At 35.8% G+C, this 22,653-nt stretch overlaps 1 protein-coding gene across 1 annotated transcript in view; it reads right to left on the bottom strand.

Annotated features, from left to right (window-relative positions):
- Positions 1–8,871: 8,871 nt before the first annotated feature.
- Positions 8,872–22,653, bottom strand: part of CLVS2 (clavesin 2) — a 70,021-nt gene continuing 56,239 nt past the window's right edge. The window contains exons 3-5 of the mRNA XM_077752754.1: positions 22,490–22,600; positions 16,705–16,925; positions 8,872–9,947 (exon numbers count right to left, since the gene is read on the bottom strand). Of these exons, the coding sequence (XP_077608880.1) occupies positions 9,860–9,947; positions 16,705–16,925; positions 22,490–22,600 (420 nt within the window). The 3' untranslated portion in view covers positions 8,872–9,859. The remainder of the gene's footprint in view (positions 9,948–16,704; positions 16,926–22,489; positions 22,601–22,653) is intronic.

The raw sequence follows: 22,653 nt of genomic DNA, 5'->3' as shown, positions 1-22,653 counted from the left end.
TATATTGGATTGAATCAACAATAAATTTAAAATAACATTAAAATATGCCCACAGATGTTTAAAATCTATTTGAAAGCATTATATACCCCCAAATACTAATGCAATGTCATGTCTCCATATTTTAATTATTTATTCATAGCTATTTAATATGATAGGTTTTCTAAATTTACAGGAGTCTAGTTTATGATAAAAGGATTGAAAGGAATATATGCACATTCACATTTCTGAATCTAAATTTTCATTTAGTGACATTTTATTTAACAGAACTTCATCCATCCTCAGAGATCAAAAGGGACATGAAATAAATTTGACATGAAGTGAAATATTAGTACTATGGTTTTAAGAATATAATAGACGATCTGTAAAATTTCTAAATCCATTTAAAAGTGATAGAATTAATAAAATTTAACAATGAATATATTCATAAATTCAATCATAAAAATGATGCATTAAATAAACAATGAAATTCACTATAAGAAGACATGAACTACAGCATCTTCCATGCACTGTGTATACTTGAACTTGAACCCTTTATTTCTGATGTGATGCTAAACACATTCTTGAAAACTGGCAAAAAAGGATATCACAGAGGCAAATGCCTCCTACTGTCCAGATGGTTAAAGATCAAAAAGTAAGAAACACAAGAGAATTCTGCCTTTTCCCAAGCACAGACCATTTAGTCTCTTCTCTGTAGAAAGTTGTCCACATTCCCCATTAACCCTGTCATATATTTATGTAATAGGCAAGAAATATGATCTACATTGATTACAAATATGCTACATAAAACCTATTACAAAACCACTGAAAGACTGATTGTCTTCTGAAAACATTTTCAAACATCTATTCTTATTCTTCATGCTATAGTTCCTTCTTCAATTTCACATTCAACACCACACTTATTGTCAGTGTCTTGTTAATAGAAGACCTGGTAGGAGACTGTAAAACTGGAGGCTTGAATTACTACAATGTAGAGAAAGGCACACAGTGTAGTGGAGTAAAGGGAATAATATAGGTTTGGCAAGAATGAAAAGATAAACTGCAAAGGATAAAAATCAGCAACCCATCACTCCAAGAACCAGTGTCTAAGATATTTGGTTATTAAAACTATGCTGAAGTCAGTCCAAATGTAGGGAAACAAAGTATGTGGATGGTTAGGGATAACAAATGTGATTGTGGGTTTCAGAAAATGATAGTTGCAATCGTACAGAGAAGAAAGTTTCTCCATTCTAAGCCAGTTAGAATATATGAACATGAGCAATTCCTGCCATGTAGTGTCAGAACTATAAATCTCCAAAATAAAAACTATACAAAGGTATCAAATATAAAACCCAATTGATATGACTTCTGTTAAAGTGTTCCCAGATTAATGGTTATAATATTTATTTCTAAGATCATAGGAAGATTACAGAAAAATCAAAAAACTTCATTTATGTTGTAATTATTTCAGAGAAGTGATCCTAATTTCCTTTCCCCCTTCTCTTCTCTTCTTTCTCCTATCCAGTTAAAATAACTATCTTGGTGTTTTCTCTTAATCTAGTTTCCAATATTGGAAGAGTTACGGTCTTTTAACTTCTTGCAAATTTTAAATTGGAACTAACTAGGATAATAAGCAAAGAACAACTTATGGTGTTGACCTCAAAATGACTTTTTATCTGAGCTATCTTTTAGTCTTTCCAAAAGTGAGTGTAAGCCATGCATATTGTAGATAAAGAATCAATGATCTTAGAGTAGCTTCCAAAGACAAAGCTCAGACACTCATGAAAAACTTGAGTTTTGAGGTGAAGACCAGTGTTGAGGGTAATGGGGATATAATTATTGGTTCATGTTTCCATCATGATCAGAGAGGGAAAAATTCCCCCTTTGAGGATGAATAACAAAAAGAGGCTTTTTATTAATTAAAAAACCTTTCTCTTTGGGCACCTGGATGACTCAGTTGGTTAAGCACCCAACTCTTGATTTCAGCTCAGGTCATGATCTCATGGCTCATCAGGTCGAGTCCCAACTTAGACATGGAACCTGCTTGGAATTCTCTCTTCTCTCTCTCTCTCTCTCTCTCTCTCTCTCTCACTGTCTCTCTGTCTCTCAAAAATAAATAAATAAACTAAAAAAAAGAAAAAGAAAAAAAAACCCTCTCTTTAAAAGCAAAGTATAACGTGCTGAAACAAATTAAGATCTTCATTCAGTCTTTTTGGATTTGCTACTAAGTCCAGGCATTATTCAAGGCACCAGTAATGACAGGACAGACAAAACCCCTACTTGTGTGTTCATATCAATTAGAAAAAATGTAAAATGAAGAAAATAAATAAGCTATATGATGTATGAGAAGGTGATAAAAGCTATGGGGAAGCAATAGAGCAGAAAAAGGAAGTATGAAGAACATAGGTCATATAATCTTAAATAGGGAAATTTCGAGAGGTCTCTCTAGGAAGGTGACTTTTGGGCAAAGATGAAGAAAATGAAGGAATAAACCACGTGGATTTTGGGGAGTTGGGAGAGAGGCAGAAAGAATAGAAGTGCAAAGGTTCTGAGCTGGAGGATTGCTTGGCAAACTCTTGGCACGGGGATGACAATTTGGCCAGAGAATAAAGAGTAAAAAAAAATATTCTTAAGAAATCTCTAGAAGGGCGCCTGGGCGGCTTAGTCGGTTAAGCGTCCGACTTTCGCTTAGGTCATGATCTCGCGGTTCGTGGGTTCGAGCCCTGCGTCGGGCTCTGTGCTGACTGCCAGCTCGGAGCCTGGGGCCTGTTTCAGTCTGTGACTCCCTCTCTCTCTGACCCTCCCCTATTCACGCTGTCTCTCTCTCTCTCTCTCCTAGAAATAAATAAAACATTAAAAAAAAAGAAATCTCTAGAAAAAACAAGGTCAGGGGTGAGAGGGTATATTGTATAGAACTTTAGAAGCAAGAAATGAAAATATTTAACACTTACTTTTGCGTTATACAGGTGAAAAGGCCCAACCCAATCAGAAAATCCACTATTCTGCTCTACTGGTGATTACAAACTTCCTATCAACCCTCCTCATTCTCCATTATAAGGACACTGGTTTTTATTCTTGCAGGTTTTGAGAAGAGTGAAATGATCTGAGCTCACTCTTGCTAATGTGTTTTAAGTCCACTCTAGTAGGAGCCAAGGGCAGAAGCAAAGAGACCAGTTTTCAGATCATTAAAATATTCCAGGTGGAAAAATGTTGAAGTCTTGGAAGAGGGTAGTGGTGTCTTGGTTAGAGAAGTGGCCAGAGCATGGATATCACATTTTGAAGGAGAGCCCACAGTATTATCGAACTAATTGGATGTGATTCTGAGACAGAGACAGGGAAGAGAAGCTGATTGGAAAGACCTGGAACCCAGAAGGTTGAGTTGACACTTGGAGAGATGGGAAGTCTAAAGGGGAAGCAGGTTCAGAGTGAGAGAAGACATGTTTGGTATTTTGTAAATGATAAATGTGAGATGTTCATTAGACATCCAAATAAAAATGTTTATATACAGGAATTAAAGGAAAGGATATTACTGGTCTTCTCTGTGGATGGCAGATCCAAAAACCATTTCATATTTTTCTAGCATGAAAATCTTATATATATTTTTGAAAAACATTTATGTAAGAATTTATAAATCAGTAGGCAAATATTCAATCCTATACTACTGAGTGAACTATGTTTATATGTGTATAATGTCACATCTTTTTCTTAACAGGTAGCAAAGTGTTTATAGTTTCTGTCTGATACTTTTATGATTCCAGTTATTAAAAAAGGGGCAGAAGAGAACACACTCATTGTTATTTTTAGAGAGAAGTGATACACAGAGACAGGGTTTTGGACGTTGTTGTTGTGTAAAGAGAGACTACACGTCAAAGCCTTGACCATCATGTCCCCATGGACTCTTTTTATTGGCCAAGTATTTAAATCTAGATATCAGATACCCTTGACATTTTGAAAATGTTTTATGTATGTACACTTTAATACACTTTAATGTACTTTTAGTGTGGAATGGATTCCATATCTCTGTTTTTTCTTGCATTCTTTGGTTGTCCTGAGTTCCTTCCATCCTGTGATGTTTCTTCAGTTGCTGCTAGAAATGTGGCCCCTTCCTGACATGGCTTTACAAAGAGGTGGCAATGATTATTCTTGATAACCTGAAAATCTGTGTACAGGGAAATCATCTGCATTTGAGCCAGATAAAGCCATAAATTCTATTACAGAGGGTTCTAGGTAAATGTCTCTTTTCCCTCATTAGATGACTTTTCATCTATAGGTAAGTTAAATGAGGGAAACTCACAGAAGATATAAATCGGTATTCGTTAAGCATTTTTTCCAAGCCAGGCTGAATAATTTTATTTTATGTAATAGTTTGAAATGGAATTATGTTTAATAGAAATTATTTAAATCAATTCTTCTTTATAATTTTGAATTTATGTCTAATCCCATAACTTTACATCAAAAGTGAAAATATCAGCTACTTACTGATCATTCCCATTTTTCTATGCAACTTAAAAGTTAATTCACTTCTTCTTTCAAACTATCCTTTGAAATCTTGTCTAAAATTTACAGAATATAAAAAATGAAATTTTGTTTAAATGAATTTTATGTTTTCCCCCTTAAGCTCCAAACATATAAATGTCAGAAAATCTCAGATATTCCAACCTAAATAGCTAACTAAAATTTCTCTAAAAATAAAGTTATTGTCCATTTTTAGATGACATTTTAGAAATTTACATTTCACAGGTGCAACAGATCCAATACTACCAAATTCAACATTCACCATATGCAAAATTATTTTTAAAGCAGAAATGTATGTTTATTCAAAAATTATATTATACCATTTATAATCTTATGTTGGAATAAATTGCTCCCTCAAAAGGTAATAGGTATTTAAGCCAATTGTAAACAGTGTGCTTGTATTCTTATGAAGGACTTGGATAAATACCTCTTACACATCTTGTTTTGTTTTCTTTCTGGACAGTTTTGAAAACAAAAAGTGTGTGGTTTTGGAATTTTATTTATCTTCTAAACAAGTCTGAAAACTGAAAACTAGATTAGGAATAAGACCATGCTTGAATCTCTATCATATGTAAACCACTTATAGTCCATTGCAATTTTTCAAAATAGTTGGGGATTGATTCAGTCTTAAAGTTCTATGCACATTTATTTCAGTTTTCATTGAGGTCAGTCTCATTCACCACAAATAATTTTGACAGAATAAATGAATTGATATCATTAAAAACACAAATATTTGCATTGAAACTTGAAGCTAAGCCAAATACTGACCAACACTTTCTGAATTGTAACATGTCCACTATCTACTATAAAAGTGCATTCTTGCATTTAAATCTATGCATATTTGGTTTTTTTCTTAATTTGCAAAGTATCATTTGCACCCTCCACCTTTGAGAAACAGTAAAATTTGGCCATTTCAATCCACACAATTGCTATTTTATGTTTTTTCCCATAGTCCAAAGGAATGAATTCCCACACTTATCACAGAATAGACTCCATTATAGTATCTCCTTGTGTGGGGTCAACCTATGGATGCTTAGAAAATAAAAACTTGAACTTGTGAAAAATTATATTCTTTAAGCTGCTAAAATCAAGATGTAGTATGTTTCAAAGTCAAGTTTCCTTTTGTAGTCTTACTTATTTGCCACTTTTCAACTAGCAAATTGTGCTAAATAATTCCAATTGCATATTGAAATCAGTTTTCCTTCAACCAAAACAAACACACAAAAAAACAAATTCTTCTTACTACTGAAGATAATTACACATCCTGAATATGTAGCCAATCTTCTACTTTTGTGCCAATATATTTTATATAACTTGCTGATTCTTACATGATCTAATGGTATCATTAATTTAAAATGCACCACTAATTTTTAGGCTATATATCTATATAGCAAACTTAAAATGGAATATATGCCAATGAGCTTATTGATGTAAAAATGTAAATACTATATCTGAAAGTTCAAATATCATGCCAGAGCTGTGCTCCTTTTATTTTGTGTGTTGAAAATCCCTCTAAAATGTCCTGATGGCTGATGGCAGCTTTTCAAGTAATTATTAATAAATACACACAAAATAAGAATCAAAAAATATATTAACTAACCAGACCAGTTAGACATTTAGATTAAACAACAGAAGAATACATAGCCTCTCAACAGGTTTTCTTTATATAATTTCTCTAAAGGGCCATAAACATATCCATAAACCTTTAGGCTGTTTGTGGAAGGAAAGGAAATCTGTTTCTGAAGATACACTGCCATGGCTCTAAGGGTTTCTTTTTGTGAGTGATAAACATGTTCCCCGAGGTCTGAAACAATGCTCCATTCTATTGATGCATTAGAGGGACCTCTGCTCCCGTAGGACTAGTACAGAAACTTCAAATGTTTAAATTAACAATGTGACCTAGTTAACAATATTAGAGAGAACCTAGCTGCTCAGCTTTCCTGCTCATGAATGTATGGATTTTCAGTACAGTAAAGTAAACAAGTAATTTCTGTGAAAAGACTTAAGGAATGTCTGCCTACACTATGCAAACCATTATTGAAATAAAAGAAATCATGCATGCCCACTTCAAAAACATCCTTGAACAAATACTTGTATATTATTTTAGCATAATGCCAGACTTGTCAATAACGTGTTCAAGTTACAGTATTGAACCTACACAATAAAGACTTAATACACTATGGGAATGTTCAAAGCAAGGCCTCAATATCCTTCTTCAAATGATATTTATATTTCAACCTTATGACATAGATGCATGTATTTACTTTTCCAAAGAGAATATAAATAGAATCCATATCCTAGTATCACTGCTTTATCTCATTTTTAAAGAGGCACTTCTTCATATTTCTTAGAGCGTATTTTCACGATAATCTCTTCCTTTAAAAATATCAGGCAAAAATGTATGCAAATATCACTGACAATAAAAGGAAAGTTATTTATTTTTAAACAAGCTTTGGAAGCAGCCACCCCTGAAACAATGGAAGGAAGAAAGGATATAAGGACTAGCTGGTGGAACAGGCAGGGCAAAAGGAGTATGAACTACAGGCCTATTCCAAATCAAATGTGGTAATTCTTTGATGTCTACCTATTTTCAGTAACAAGATGGCTACAAAAGTAAAGCATAGATCTCAAAATAGCCAAATCCATTAGGACAAACAGCTGTGTGTGTGTGTGTGTGTGTGTGTGTGTGTGTGTGTGTGTCTACGGTGTGTGTGTGTGAGAGAGAGAGACAGAGAGAGAGAGAGAGAACTATCACAATTAAATTGAAAGACTATAGGGGTGCTTATTTATGAAGTTATGTGACAATAGACATAACACAGAAAATCACGTTAGGGAAAAACACCCCTAAACGATGCTAGTTAGCTGGTGCTAAAGGGAAAATTGATAAAGTTGACCAAATATCCCTTGATCAAACAGCTCCAAAAACATTCCTGGAAACCGAGTTTACTCACAGATTGAACTAGATAAAGCAATTTCAAAAGGCATCATTGTAATTTGTTCATTCATTTAAAAATATTTTACACAATGCAGCCAACTCTCACTTGCTCATTTGAAGAAGAGCAGACACACAGCAATGGGAAATTAAGTTTCCAAATGTTGGGTAAGGGAGAGAGTGGGAATCATACTTAGATAGGTATACACATAAAATATGCCTTTCTGGTTATTTTTATATATGACCCTAACCTTATGAGAGGGGAAAGAAGCTGGCTGTACTGGTTGACATCCAAAGCCAGTAGAATTTTAAAAGTTGGCAATAAATAGTGTATTTTAAGAGAAACATGTGAGACTGAAAAGTTGTCCATCCTTCTGTACTTTGTTTCTATTTTATTCTAATGCATATACTGCCTAACACTTGCTTCTGCAGTATATAAAGTCCAAGACTATAAAATATATGTCAGGTGGGCAAAAATGTAAGAATCTCATGGGTCAAGTTCTTACAAAGATAAGAGCAGCTGTGGCTTTTTATCCCCAGGTCATTCCAATCTCTATAATATTTATGGGCAGAGCAGAGTACCTGACAATTGTTATTCTTCTGCACTTGATTGAGTCTGGCATTTCTAAGGTGTATTTCAATCATATTATTTATATATATTTATGTATTTTTACAAATGTTAGGTAGGCCATCAATGATACTGCAAATTGGTGTGCTGATCTTGATTTTAAGATTTTTGGCTATAGAATTATAACTGGAATTTTTGAAGCTTTTGGCTAAAAATATATAAAGGCTGCTACATGCCTTTATTTCTGTTGGTTTCCAAGAGCTCCTTCAGATATTTTTCTTTCAAAAGAATATTTTAGTGGTAGATTTTCGATCTCAAAAATTGTCACTCTGAAGAGGTGGTAAAAATCTTGCTTTTTCACACTGGAATTTGAAATTTAAAGTAAGATTTTAAAAATGTGCTATAATTGTACAATTTCTATGAAATAAAAACTAAATAGCATAAGGATTCCACATCTAGATTTGAATTATAATATGCTGTCTCAGATGCCCTCAGATGCTTTCATTATGTCTTACTGATGCAATATGTTCCTTCAATCTTTTGAAAAGAAAATCTGTACTTACAGGGTCATTAAGATAATTAATTTGAATATTTGAGAAAAATTGTATTGCTCTTGCTCACCTGATACCTATGTTATGTTGAGACCTGTTGTTTTTTAAGGAAAAATATATTTCACTAAAATGGCACAGATTCAAGATTGCATTACAAATTAATTTGGAATTCCCTTAAGCAAGTTCACTGAAAGTCTATTTCACTAACCTTCATTTTCATTAACTTTAGCAGAAATAGTTTTCCAGAGTTAGCATCTCACATATATAACACATTTATAACATCTCTAAGACCATTGAATATGTATGATTTATTTTATAAGCCTGTCACATCAAGAATTTATTAGAGCTCAATAAAAATATATATGTGCATGTGACTATATATGTATGTATATCTTTCCAACCAGTGCACAGGAATTAGAAATTAGCCCCTTATCTGTACATGGCAATTTTATGTCCAAAATTAGCTGTCAAAACACTATTCATGTATGAGTTCTCTTTCTCTTGGTCAAAGAGTTTGGGGAGGGGGTGGGCAATGTTCTTAAAGTACATTAGACTGGGATACAATGGGGTCTTAAATAAAAGACACATTGTGAAAACAGGAGTTAAAAAAAATCCACCCTCTTTTCAAATTCAACATCTTAATATGGGGAACATATCTTTTCACAAGACTCCAAGAATTAAACAACATAGAAGAGTTCAAGTGTTTAGTTTATCAGCTCCTCTGCCATTCCTTGTCTCCAAAATTCAAGGCCAGTGATAGTCACTAGGACACATTTTCTTTGAAATAAAGATCACTAGACAGGAAATACATTTATCATACTAATTTCCTAGAATCATCTAGTTACCTGTGTCCATTAAAAGTACATTGGAATATGACAATTTCAGAGAAAAACAATGAAAAACAATCACTATGTTAGCTGAAATATGGCTTCATAAGAAACAGGGCTACATTTAATTAGCTTCCATTGTGTATGTGTCTTTTCTGTTTTTTATTATAATTCATATCACTGGCATGGACTCATGAGCCAATCTTTTCCAATTTAAATTACTACCAAAGTTTACAAACTTGATGTGAAGATTACATTATATTTACAAAGAACTTGGCACTTAACAGAATAAATTATTGACTTTTTTCTTTAACTCCAGACGAGGGCACCCATGGTTCAGGCGAATGGGAAAGCCCAATGCCTTATTATATATTATGCTACATTAACATGAATAAATAAGTTTCCAGCTGGTCATTCCTCCACAGTGCTGTCCCTCTTGCTGAAAACAAGTACCTTCCATTTCTAATCCATGGGGAGTGCAGAGAAGTTATCAGTCCAGAGAGAGCAAAGGTTGCATGTTTTCTTCTTCATTTTTATCCATGCGTTTTAGTACTGTAGGATCCACTACCGACTGGGATCTGGAAATGATAAGGCCGATGTCAGTAAGTTATTACCAAATAATCATGCTCCTTTCTCTGTCTCTTCTCTATTATTACTTCTCTCTCATGGATGCGGATTATCTTCCCTACATCAAGGGCTTTATGAACGGAGAATGATGCACATTTACGGAGGGACATGCTTACCATGGGTTTTGCATCAGAGGGAGAAAACAATCCCCTCTGAGCTCTAAATAAAATAATGAGCAGCAAAGGATTCTGAATGTACCATAATAGGCTTAAGTTCTCCTCTTCCCAATCCATCAAGAGTCTTTTCTATGAGAGTGAGAATTTATAGCGTAGGACAGATGGATGATAATAGCATATTTCCAAGTAGAAAATTATTGCAGTGAAGCTATTGTTATGAGAAATGAAATAGAAATGAGAGGAGTCTTGGTTCCTGTTTTAAAAATCTCTGTTAAACAAATTCAACACGAATGTGAATTTTTAACCACTTTTTAAATGTTTATTTATTTATCTATTTTGAAAGAGAGAGTAAGAGCTTTGGAAGGGTAGAGAGGGAGGGAGAGAGAAAATCCCAAGACGCTCTGCACTGTCAGTGCTAGGCCTCACCAATGGGGAGATCAGAACCTGAGCTGAAATCAAGAGTCCATCCCTTAACTGACTGAGCCACTCAGGCATCCCTAACCATCTTTTTTTATTATTATTATTTTGAATGATCCCATTAGGAAAAAAAATCAAAATTTGAATGTGAGTTTTTGTTAAATTTACCATTAGATCATCTGCATAAATTCAGTCTTACTCTAGAAAGTTCCATGAAATGACTTAAGACTTTAAAAAAGTAAAAACCCCTCTTAATGATGCAGCAGCACTTTATGAATAGAAGAGCAAGTAATTTGAACTCCTTACACATGCCTGTGATAGTAGGTGGGGATTATAGCTCAATTCATCATTAGGAAACAACTTGAAACTGGGAAGGAGGAAAGTCAATGAAACATACTACTGTTATGGCAGGAAACTGCATTCTTAATAGCTATGGCATTAAAGAAGCAGCTGCCCTTTTTAAATTCTCCTCGGTAGTGAATTTTCCCCCTTCTGCTGCATTCCAGCCAATTGGCTATTGCTGTGGCAATGTGCCTCTTAGCAGACCTCATTAACTCTCAGAAAGAAAGACTATAAGCTAAAATACAACTGCACATGCTAATGAAAAAGAACAGCAATGGAACTAATTATCAAAGCAAAAATAATTATAGGATTAAGTGATTAACTGACTCATTTACTTAAATAAACTTAACTTCATTCCTAAAGAGGGAGTGAAAAGAAAGGGGAGGACATGAAAACAAGAATGTTTTATTACCTAAGTCGTTTTCACTATTTTATCTCAATAATTGGTTATACATGTGGATAACAGAAAGGAGACTAACTAAAGTTGAATGAGCGGATGAGTGAGAGAGAGACTGAGAGACGGGAAGGGAAAGAGGGAGAGGGACAGGGAGGGAAGGGGGAAAAAGGAGGAGGAGGTAGAAGGGAAGGAAGAAGAAAAGGAGGAATAAAAGAGATTTTGTATCAGTTTTTAATGCAATAATAATTTCTCTTTGGAAAAATAATTTTTTAAAAGTTTATTATTTTTGAGAGAAAGAGAGACAGAGCATGAACAGGAGAGGGGCAGAGAATGAGGGAGACAAAGAATTTGAACGAGACTCCAGGCTCTGAGCTGTCAGCATAAAGCCTGATGCTGGGCTCGAACTCACAAACCAAGAGTTAATGACCTGAGCCACTCAGACACTTAACTGACTGAGCCACCCAGGTGCCCCGTATCTTAGGAAAAATGATTTATTTGGTGAATATAATGCATTTTAACACAGGGGACAATGGCACAAAACACTTAGGAATTAGACCTTTAACACTGTATTTAGACTCAACTAAAAATAAATGGCCTCCCAAGAAAAATCCATGTTAAAACACAGAAAAAATTTCATTTGATGCCCCACACTAAAGTATTAACTTGAGTACTAGTGCCCACTAAGCTCTAAATTCCAAAAGCAGGGTCATGACCAGTTTCTCTCCTTACAGTGAACACAATGTGTATCACAGTCTGTTACACAATAAGACCTCAGTAATCTTAAATTCTACCCAATAAATAGTTTCCATACTGAATAAGCTGGGTATTAAGCATTTAAAACCAAGAGCAATAAAGATAAAGCAATTTATCCTATAAAAAAAGAAATTCTTAACAGAAAATCCATTTTAAAATTCCCACAAAGTTAGATTTATTCCATAAATGTTGATGCATAACCTAATAATATTAAATACACACCAAAGCTCTTCAGACAGCACAAAGTACACAATTTAAGCATTTGCCAAAAGGGTCTATTAAAACATATATCATGCACACACGTACACACACACACACACACACACACACAATCTTTTAAATCCTTATGTTCCCTGACTATTTTTAAAAAGTGATTAGAGGATATGGTGATTTTAATAAAATATTTTAAATTGCAATGCACTATTCAACCTGGGATTAAATTCCTAGTTTGCTTTTATCATGAACTACCGGTATCAGAATTGTTGGATGATGAGTGCTGGCTCCATATATAGAACAATTCCTCAATAAAAGCCAGGCAGAAATGATTTCTGATTAAGGTTTTTTGGTATTTAATTGTCCCAAGTATACCATTATTTTAGTCTAGATTTTTTTTTGCTCTCTTATACAAAACAATAGGGCTGATTGTTTTTTTAATTTTAGGTTATGTATTTTTGACAGAGAGAGAGCGCAAACAGGGGAGGGAAAGAGGGAGACACAGGATCTGAAATGCGCTCTGCACTGAGAGCAGAGAGCCAGATGTGGGGTTGGAACTCACAAACTGTGAGATCATGACCTGAGCTAAAGTTGGTCGCTTAACCAACTGAGCCACACAAGTGCCTTACAACAGGGCTATTTGTGCAGGATCATAATTGTTAGTGAATGTGCCTGTTGCAGCTACAATAGAAGGAGCTGTTTATCATTAACTCATAGTATATGGGAACCACCTCCACATAGCCTCTACTGTCTTTGCAATGAAGAACTTCTATTTTTTTTGCATGAAACCCAATAATTTAAAATTAATGATTCTGTTATCATTGATTCATTTATTTCACAAAGTTGTGCTATACCTTTGTGTTTAAGAAGACAGATTTTAGGGGCGTCTGGGTGGCTCAGTCGGTTAAGCGTCCCGCTTCAGCTCAGGTCAGATCTTGTGGTTCGTGGGTTCAAGTTCTGCATCGGGCTCTGTGCTGACAGCCAGCTCAGAGCCTGGAGTCTGTTTCAGATTCTGTGTCTCCCTCTCTCTCTGACCCTCCCCTGCTCTCTCTCTCTCTCTCTCTCTCAGAAATAAAGAAAACATTACAAAAAAGAAGACAGATTTTAGACAGAAATGGATTTCAATTCCAGTTCTGCTATTTGCTAGCTGTGACCATAAGAAGGCTATTTAAACTTCCTAGATTTTGTTCTTTTAACTGTAAGATGGAGAAAATAACACCCGCATCATACAGATGTACTGAGAATCAAACTCAATAATGCATGCATAAACCCCAGCACAAACTTTGGCACGTTGCAAAGGTAGCAGTAAAGGAAATAACTGATGGAATTCAATTGCCAGTCTTCCAATATTAGTAGTGCTACTTTGTGGCTATGTGACACATGGGAGTTACTTACCTTTTCTTTGTCTGGATCTCTTCACCAATGAGAGAGGAATAGTACTACCTCATTAGTTGTTTACGGAAGCAACGAGTCAATGTATACTAAGCATTAGATGGAGTTTGACATGTAATAGCAATAGATGTGGAATATTATTCAATAAAATCAGAGCTCATATAACCATGGCAACATTAATATTGCTGCTCACTGCAGCTATTATGCGCCTACCCTCAGCACTATCCTAGGTACTAGAGATATAAGGCAAAAGACATTCCTTCAGTTTAAAACACCTGTGATCTCTTGAACTTTGTATCTTTTCATGTGACTATGGTATTTGTCCATGAACTGACACAGGGAACAAAGTCTTCTTCCTACACATCTAGCTAAATTCCCCCAAAAGAGGAAATATTTACAAGCCTTTGACAAAGGAATGATTTTTTTTTCTCTCAATCTAAGATAATATAAAACTGGGGGGTGGGGGCAGAATGGAGAAGAGGAGGCAATTTTCTCCCATCCTTGATAGGGAACTGTAATTCCCCGACTTAAGAGAAGATGAGATCAAATGAAATAACTTTCTTAGCCTCATTATTCACAAGTTTCAGATAGCACCCTAAAAACTTCATATGATACAAAACTTAAACCAAACAAAGGATGTCTGAAATTCTAATCAGTCCACGTTTGAAGCAAGAAACTCAGGGTTGGGGAGGTTGACGTGCTGTGAGCCAAGTCTGCAGAGGACAGAATGGCCTAATCAATTGAAGAAAATCAAGATCCAAAAAGGCTTCAAAAGGTGGACAGATTGAGCCAAATCTAACAAGATGGTGTTAATCAATTAAAACTATCTGCTTGGAAGAAAAAGCTAAACACAGAAAGGGAGAAATTATGAGGATATGGATCTATAAGTAAAGAGCCTTCTAGTGTTAAGGAGTCTAATATGAGTCAGCAATGTGCTCTGGCTGAACCAAAGCAATAGAGTCAACAACAGAAATCAAAGGAAACCAATGAGGGCAAAGCTAGGATTCTGGAATCTAAATGCAAGTAGTGATATCATCAAATGTCACCTATTTAATTCTGGACGTGGCACCTAACAGGGGCCACTGACAGCAGAGCACTCCTTTATTCACTCCACTGGTACCCAGTGAATACGCTCTTTGTGCCAGGCCCTACTCCAGTCACTGGCAATTCAGAGAACAGGATAGACAAAGCCACTAAAGTCTTCATGAAACTTAAATTTGGGGAGGGGACATAGAACTAAATAAAATCAGTGATCTGACAGACAAAAAAAAGGAAATGAATGATAGGGAATGACCAGAATGAGGAGGATGTAGACCAAGTGGTTGAAGGGCACCTGGGTGGCTCAGTTGGTTAATCATTGGACTTTGGCTCAGGTCATGATCTTACGGTTCAGGAGTTGGAGCCCCATATTGGACTCTGTGCTTACAGCTCAGAGCCTGGAGCCGGATTCAGATCCTGTGTCTCCCTCTCTCTCTGCCCCCCCCCCCCCCCCCCCCCCCCCCACTCATGCTCTGTCTTTCTCTGTCTCTCACAAATAAATAAAAATTCAAAAAAATTTTAAAAAAAAGACCAAGTGGTTGATAAAGACCTCTCTTAAGGAGGTGACCTTGGATTGGGAGGTGCAGGAAAAGGGCATTCTATGTAGGGGTGGCAAGTGGAAAGAAGGATATTATGTCTGAAAGATGGGGAGGAGAGAGAAGGTGGGAAAGTCTTAGAGGGATGAAGAGGGACATTCTTAGAGGGATGAAGAGTTTTGGAAATAACATTTAGCAATTAACAGACACCTCTGAGAGCCCATCCACAGACTGACTTGATTGGAGAGCACAGAACTCACATTAAGAAGTCCTATTTTAAGAGAAGGGAGTTGAGAAGCCGACTTGGCTTACACATAAGCTTGCTGATGCTGAAGAAATTAAAGCTGGAGGTGTCTCCAGCCTTTCTATTCTTCCCAAGGCATAGTGGATCAGCCTGGGGAGAGGAATGTAGCATGCATATCCATGACAGTAACAACAATAGCAGCAGCAGCAAAAAAAAGTCCAGCCTCTGAGAACATGGTTGCCCCTGCTTGAGCAGAACTATGACCAAAAGACCTTAAGGTTTTCATAAGGAAAGATGCCAAGACAGTGTGAGAGATGACAGGTGGGATGCTTGGGCCACCTTGAGCTAGATGAAGAGAGACCTGCAGGGGCTATGGTTCTTATATTTCTATAATGAAAACTGAACCAAGAAATATTTGTTGCTATTATCCAAGTAAACTCTGATATACTGTGGCTTGGGGGAGCCTGAGAATTCAATACTCCTGGTTTGCTACAGAATGCAAACTCAGAGGCAGTTATGCATTTGGGCATGTTCAGCAACTCCCCCACTTACCATCACCAATAAGTGGGGCTAGATATGATCATATCCACAGTGAATCCAAAACACCTAGGGAAGTGCCCATTTCATAACATGTGTTCGATAAATCTTCATTGATTAAAAGAAAACAGACATAAAAGTACCATGAGAGTCAATGCAAGGAGTCAGAATCTCAATCAAGAATGAACTTTAGAAAGATTAAAACTGTATGAAAATAGAATGCTTTGCCCCAGGAATGGCTAGACCTTTAAACCAGAAACACGGCAGAGATATTTAAAAAAGAATCAAAGATTTCAGTGTACTGTTTGAAGTGTGTATGCGTGTGTATGTGTTTGCCATGAATCCCTTTCTTCAAATGAAATCTTATGCAAAAGTCCAGTACATTGCTTAGTTAGAAAAAAGAGTTGTTCTCCTTGTGGACATGGGCACTGTCCCCACCCCACTTCTTTGGCACTCCCCCAGAACTCTGAGGGTACTGTTTGAAAGACTACTTGATTTAGTGACTCCTAAGAGCCTGGTTAGATTGTCTGTGAATACAGAACAAAACTGTGTGGACATTACCTTGAATGATTTTATCTTTGACTTAACTTTCTTAAACATCTAATCATGTAGGAATAAAAGGATTTAAAATCCCACCACATATATATTCCCCAAAAGTATAAAACCTGGAGTTAGCTTGGGACACCCCCACACTGGCTCCAGCACACTTCCCAGCCAGCATACCTCTTCATGGACTTGGGGGAGAGCTCCTTTTCCACCTCCTTTACAGGCATACTGTAGGAGTCCACATTGTATTCACTGTCATCGTCGTACTCGTGATCTAGCAGTGTTCTTGCCCAGGTTCCCATGTCATAAGGGGGCAGCATTCCTCCAAACTCAGAAGGCAGGATCTCAGGATGGATTAGCTGATGTAGACTGTTCAGGTTGTTACCATGCAAAAATATCTACAAATGCAAGAAGAAGGATGAGGGGAGAACACACACAGGAGAATAAATACAATCCAAATGCTAGGAGCAGGGAGAAAGGATAGGAAAGGCAAAAATAAGAGTTTTCCATGTCTGTTAAAATATTTAAGTCCTTCATCCACTCTGTAAAACAGACAGGGCTGGTATTGTTATCCTAATATTTCATATAAAAATCCTGAGGCATGGAATTTTAAACAGTTTCTAGAAAGTCAGAGGGTGGTTGAGTTAAAGAGGTGGATCCCAAAATTTATAGTTTGAGGTCATGAGAAGAATCCAATGTGCATATTGATCTGTACATCATCCTGATGTTGTGCAAAGCTAATGGTGTGCTTAATGAATGCTGTTAAAATAGACCATTGTCATAAGGGACTCATCAACTATAGAGCCCATCCAAGTTATTAAGCCCAAAAGCTGTTACCACTTTGGCTTTCTCTTTATCATCAATAAAACTAAGACTACTGTAACCACTAGATTGCTGCTTTGTAATGCAAAGGGTGTAATGTAAATAAAAGCAGATTACCATCATCATAATGAAAGGTTGAGTGAAGGTTCAAATCCCAAAGGACTTAAGTTCTAAAATGTTGCCAGTATCTTCTCTACTAGTGGTTTCCATGTTTATTGTTCAAACAAAAATGGAATAATGGAGCAAAAATGTAAAGATGTATGTATACAGTAATTATTGGTATTACTGTCTACATTGAGCTTTATTTTTAAACTGGAAAATTATTCAAGCTTATATGCAAGATTTGTTCCTCCATAAATTGCTACCTCTTTTCTCTACTTTCATTTCAATCTCAAAACTGTAGATTGGTCTTTTCTGAAAAAGCATTGTTGTCATCTCAAATAATTTATAGAACATTTGTTTAAGGATTATAGTTTATAAGTAACTTAGAAATAGTCACTTATAGTTTAAAAGTGACTCATACTTCAGGTTCATGATGAACAGACTAATATATTTAGCTTGGCTTTCTGTACTTTTAAAGTCACAAAAGTAAATATATGGGAAAACAAAGAAAAACTAATCTACAACATCAAACAAAATGATAGAGATGGGAATTATTAATCAACAAATAATTTCAACAGATTATGGACCAGTAAAAGCAGATGAGAGAGGTTCACTGCTGGAATAGGCAGAGGAAATGGCTGCCTGAAATACTTGATGTGGAGCCAACAGAGGTAGAAGATGCCATCTGCTCCAAAGTACATTAGGTCAATTGCAAATTTCACACACTTCCACTCCTCTTTGCAGAGTACAAAAGCCCCCCTACCTACCTCCACCTCACACACACACACACACACACACTCACACACACACACAGTTAGGTTCTTCTTAGAAGAAATTAAAATAATTGGGGGGGAGGGTAAAATTAAGTTCTAGCATCTGAAACTTATTAGTTATACAACCTTATTTCATTAGATGTATTTCTTCATGTAACAAATCTACTTTCAAGTCATGCATGAGTTATCATCATAAATCCTTAGAGAAGTAAATGTAATCCTAGGACACTACTTCCTCTCTCTTTCCCAACATTCTGCTACCTCCTCCCTCAACATCATTTTCTGCTTTGGCCTTGCTTCCTCTTTCACTGAAAAAATAGGGCAACCAGATGAGACCCACCCACCAGCATCTGTGTCCATATGCTGTGCTTCTGCTCCTAGAACAATGGAAAGATAAACTCTACAAAGGCCAACCTCTCCACCTGTGAACAAGAATTCATCCTCTCTCCTCTACTCCGTTATATTGCTCTAGAAGTTCTCTCCTGTCTCTCTTACACCATCAAATTTCCTCTGTCTGGTGGATCTTCCCCATTAGAGGTCACACCTGCCAAATCTTCTTCTCCCATCCCCTCTCAAAAAGATACACAAAACCTCACTTGGCCAGACTTCTACTTTCAGTTATTATCCTATTTCTCTCCTTCTCTTTATAAGAAAACTCATCAAAGGAGTTGTTTATATCCACTGTCCAAATACTCTAGTCCCATTTTTCCTGAATCCGGTCCAAACAGGCTTTTCCTCCCACGATAGCATGGAGATAGTTCTTGTCAGGCTTTTCTCATTGCTAAATTCAGTGTCCAATTCTCAGCCTTTATTTTTCTCGAACTGTCAACAGCACCAGATATAAATGATTCTCCTCATTGAAACACTCCCAGCATCTCACGATTTTCTCCTACTTTGACACATGCTTCTTTTCAGTCTCTTTTGCTGATTTTCCTCATCACTCCAACGTCTTAATGTCACAGAGCTCCAGGCTTCAGTTCTTGGATTTGTTCTCTTCTCTAGCTGTACTTACTCCTTGGTAACCTCATTCAGTCTAGTGGCCCTAAATATTGTCCATACACTGAAACATTTATATATCGAATCCAGACATCTCCTTTGAACTTTCTATTGCTATTTCTACTCTCTACTTAACATGTCCACTTAAAAGTTTGATTGGCACCTCAAACTCAATATTTCCAAAACTGAACTCACAACTTTCTTCTCAAAATCTTAGAATTTTCTTAAATCTTAGAACCTTAGAATCTTCTCAAAATCTCAAAAATTTAATTTTTGCCTTAGATATTTCTTTGTTTCAACTAGTTCTGGATAGTGGCATCATTTATTAAAGTTTTGCTATTTTTTTCTGCTTATATTTTTTTTTACTCTTCCACCATTTCATGCAAGAAGTCTTGTCTTTGTGGGTTCCCTAGCCTCAGAGTACCTTACAATTCTAAGAATTAGCCTGAATAATACTTCTCTTTTATTTCCTTAAGCCATGCCATTAATGAGATTATGGTAAGTGACCTGAATGGAATGGAGGAAAGTGAAATACATTTGGGAATTAGCAAGGAATAGCAGAGTCCACCATTGAGGAACAGGTGGAAATTTGCACCCATCAGTAGGGAAAGCTATATCCTGTCATTTCTTGGCAACTGGCAAGACCACAACCCTAGAATGGTTGAAGGGTGCATGAGAGTTGAAGCCTAGCTATTGGGTTCTAGCTTTATTGGGAGCAGAAAGAAATCTTAATTCAAGGAGCTAATACTGGCTTAACCAATGAAGATGTCAGAAGTGGCCATGATGGATGGGAAACTTGGTTCCGCATGAAAGACTTCAGATATTGATGAGGTTTTGAGAAGAAGGGATCCCTATACCACCTCAGGTTCATAGTCCTATCCATCCAGCATGTTGGAAACTCAAATTCAGATTTCGTTTAATGAAAAAACAAGAAAGAAAGAAAGAAAGAAAGAAAGAAAGAAAGAAAGAAAGAAAGAAAGAAAGAAAGAAAGAAAGAAAGAAAGAAAGAAAGAAAGACAAAGAAAGAAAGAAAGACAAAGAAAGAAAGAAAGAGAAGAAAGAAATAATTAGGGGTTTCCTTTTTGTGACAAAAGATTCACAATTATTCCTTAGGTTTTCTTTTACCAGTTTTTCAGAGCATAGATTTATAACATCTGAGGTATAAAGTGTTTGAGTACTGTTGTGATGCTGAATGAATCACTTTACAGGAATACCTGTAAAGAAATATAATTGCTTTGTAGGCTAAATTATTTAGTTAAGTAAAAGTTAAAAGTGTTTTAACCTGTAACTATTTGTAAGTCATATAGTTTTAACTAAAATGGTAAAGCTCAGATACCTCACTTCCATCTGGAAAATGCTAGCAAAGAATTTTTCTAGGCATTGTCAAAATTGTTCAGTTCAAATAACCCCAAACCTGGAACTTTCCTCATACTTTAGACTTGATCCTCTTTAGTCTTTTTCAAAAGAGCGGAACATTGTGCTCAGAATAAGTCACTCCTGTACTCATAGTCTTTCAAAGTATTTCTCATTTCACTGACTGAAAGCCCAGACCCTTGCAATGGAATGCAAGGCCCCATGTGATCTGGCACCCATACTCCCTTCTTTCCCATCCTCTACTACCTTCCTCAGTGGCTCATTCTGCTCCAGCCTTCTGAGCCTCCTTGCTTTTGCTAAGTATACTAGGCATGTTTCTACCTAAGGGGCTTTGTCTTTTCTATGCCCTCTGTCTGGCACTGCCTTTCCTATAAATCCACATATTCAGCTCTACTACCTCCTAGCTGTGACTTTGAGCAATTTACTTAACCATCTGTGCCTAATTTTTCCCATCTACATAAGGAGGAAAATAACACTGCTTCCCCTAGAGCCATTGTTGTAAGGATTAAATGAGTTAACATATGTAAAGTACTTAGAACAGCATGTGGCATAGAGTGAATACTACAGAAGCATTCACTAGTATAATATGTACTAAAAGCTCCAGCAGGTGTTTTGGAACACCTGATCATCTCTTCATAAAACAAAGTTTGGAAAGTGTTATTTGTGGAGCACATCAACATTTTTCTGAATTCTTACATGTAAATTAACTTGATTCTCACTGATAGAAACAATTCCTGATATAAATTATAATTGTTTACAGAATTCTTCCTCCTAAACTACTGAAAACTTTTCAACAAATTCATATACAGAAGACCTTCTGTTCACCAATGTTTGATACAAGCACATACTTAACAATTACTTCTCTTTTATGCTCACAATGAGGCTTCTACAACACGGCATGGAAATACCTGAAGTGCCTTCTCATTCATTGGGAAACACCAGAAATTACCTTCAATAAAGATTTAGAAGTAAAGTATACTTTACTTTGGAACTAACCATTTGAAAATTGGTCACAGCACGGTGGTAAAAATAGCTCTAAATCTGGAGCTATCTGGATTCGTATACTAGCTCTGCAATTTTATAGCTGTGTAACTGAGTAAGCAAGTTACTCCATCTTAACACTTACTTTCTTCAGCTCTGAGATAGGAGATAATGCTTACTAAATTTACACCTCAGAAACTTTTGGAGGCTAAAATGAAGTAAGGTGCATGAAAATGCTTTTAAAGTCTATATTATTAATAATAATGGTAAATGTGTTCAGCATTTATCATGTCTCATGCACTGTGCTAGATGCTTTATATAAAACATCTTATTTGCAGAAAAAATGATTATTTTGTTGTATGTACTTTAAATACCCTCTTTGTTAAATGAAACTGAGTCTTAGAACTCAAGTAACTTGAAATCTAAAGAAATATTAATATTTTTAAACATCAGCATTCTTTCTGAAATGTGTGATTGCTCATGACAATCACTACAAAATTATATTAAATATGACAAGATTCACTGAATCAAGATGATACATATTGAGAAATAACTAACATTCATATATCCACTTATAAAATGATAAATTTTCTCTAGCTCTTACTTGAAATTAAGTGTACTAATAACAATATAGTAACATGGCATATTTTTTTTTTTACTTTAAACTGAGGCTTTATAATGAATGTACTGAAATGTTCTCCCAATTTGTGGGAAAGTAAACAAGTAGGCTTGCAGGCTTTTAACTATTTCTTTTATATGGTCTTTAAGAATTTTTAAATCTCTTGTATATTGAATTTTTATATGCAATATAGAGGTACATTTTACCACATCCAATATTACATATGCATTATGCATCATAATTCATTGAATGTGGGAGAAGAAAAAAGTATAAAAACAAAGAAACAAACAAATACCCTTTTCCGAGTCTTCTCCTTTAGGAAAGGCCGGATCACGGTATATAGGGCGTGGATATACCAAGGTTGATTGACAAAATGAATTCCTCCAAATCGTGCTGGGAAACTATCCTAGAGTAACATGAAGGGGGAGAAAAATAAAAACATGCTTTAATATATTGAGA

This window comes from Crocuta crocuta, unplaced genomic scaffold (assembly GCF_008692635.1).
Source record: "Crocuta crocuta isolate KB4526 unplaced genomic scaffold, BGI_CrCroc_1.0 scaffold230, whole genome shotgun sequence".
In the NCBI taxonomy this organism is placed as follows: domain Eukaryota; kingdom Metazoa; phylum Chordata; class Mammalia; order Carnivora; family Hyaenidae; genus Crocuta; species Crocuta crocuta.
The sequence above is the reverse complement of the archived record's forward strand: the minus strand, read 5'-3'. Positions and strand labels throughout refer to the sequence as shown.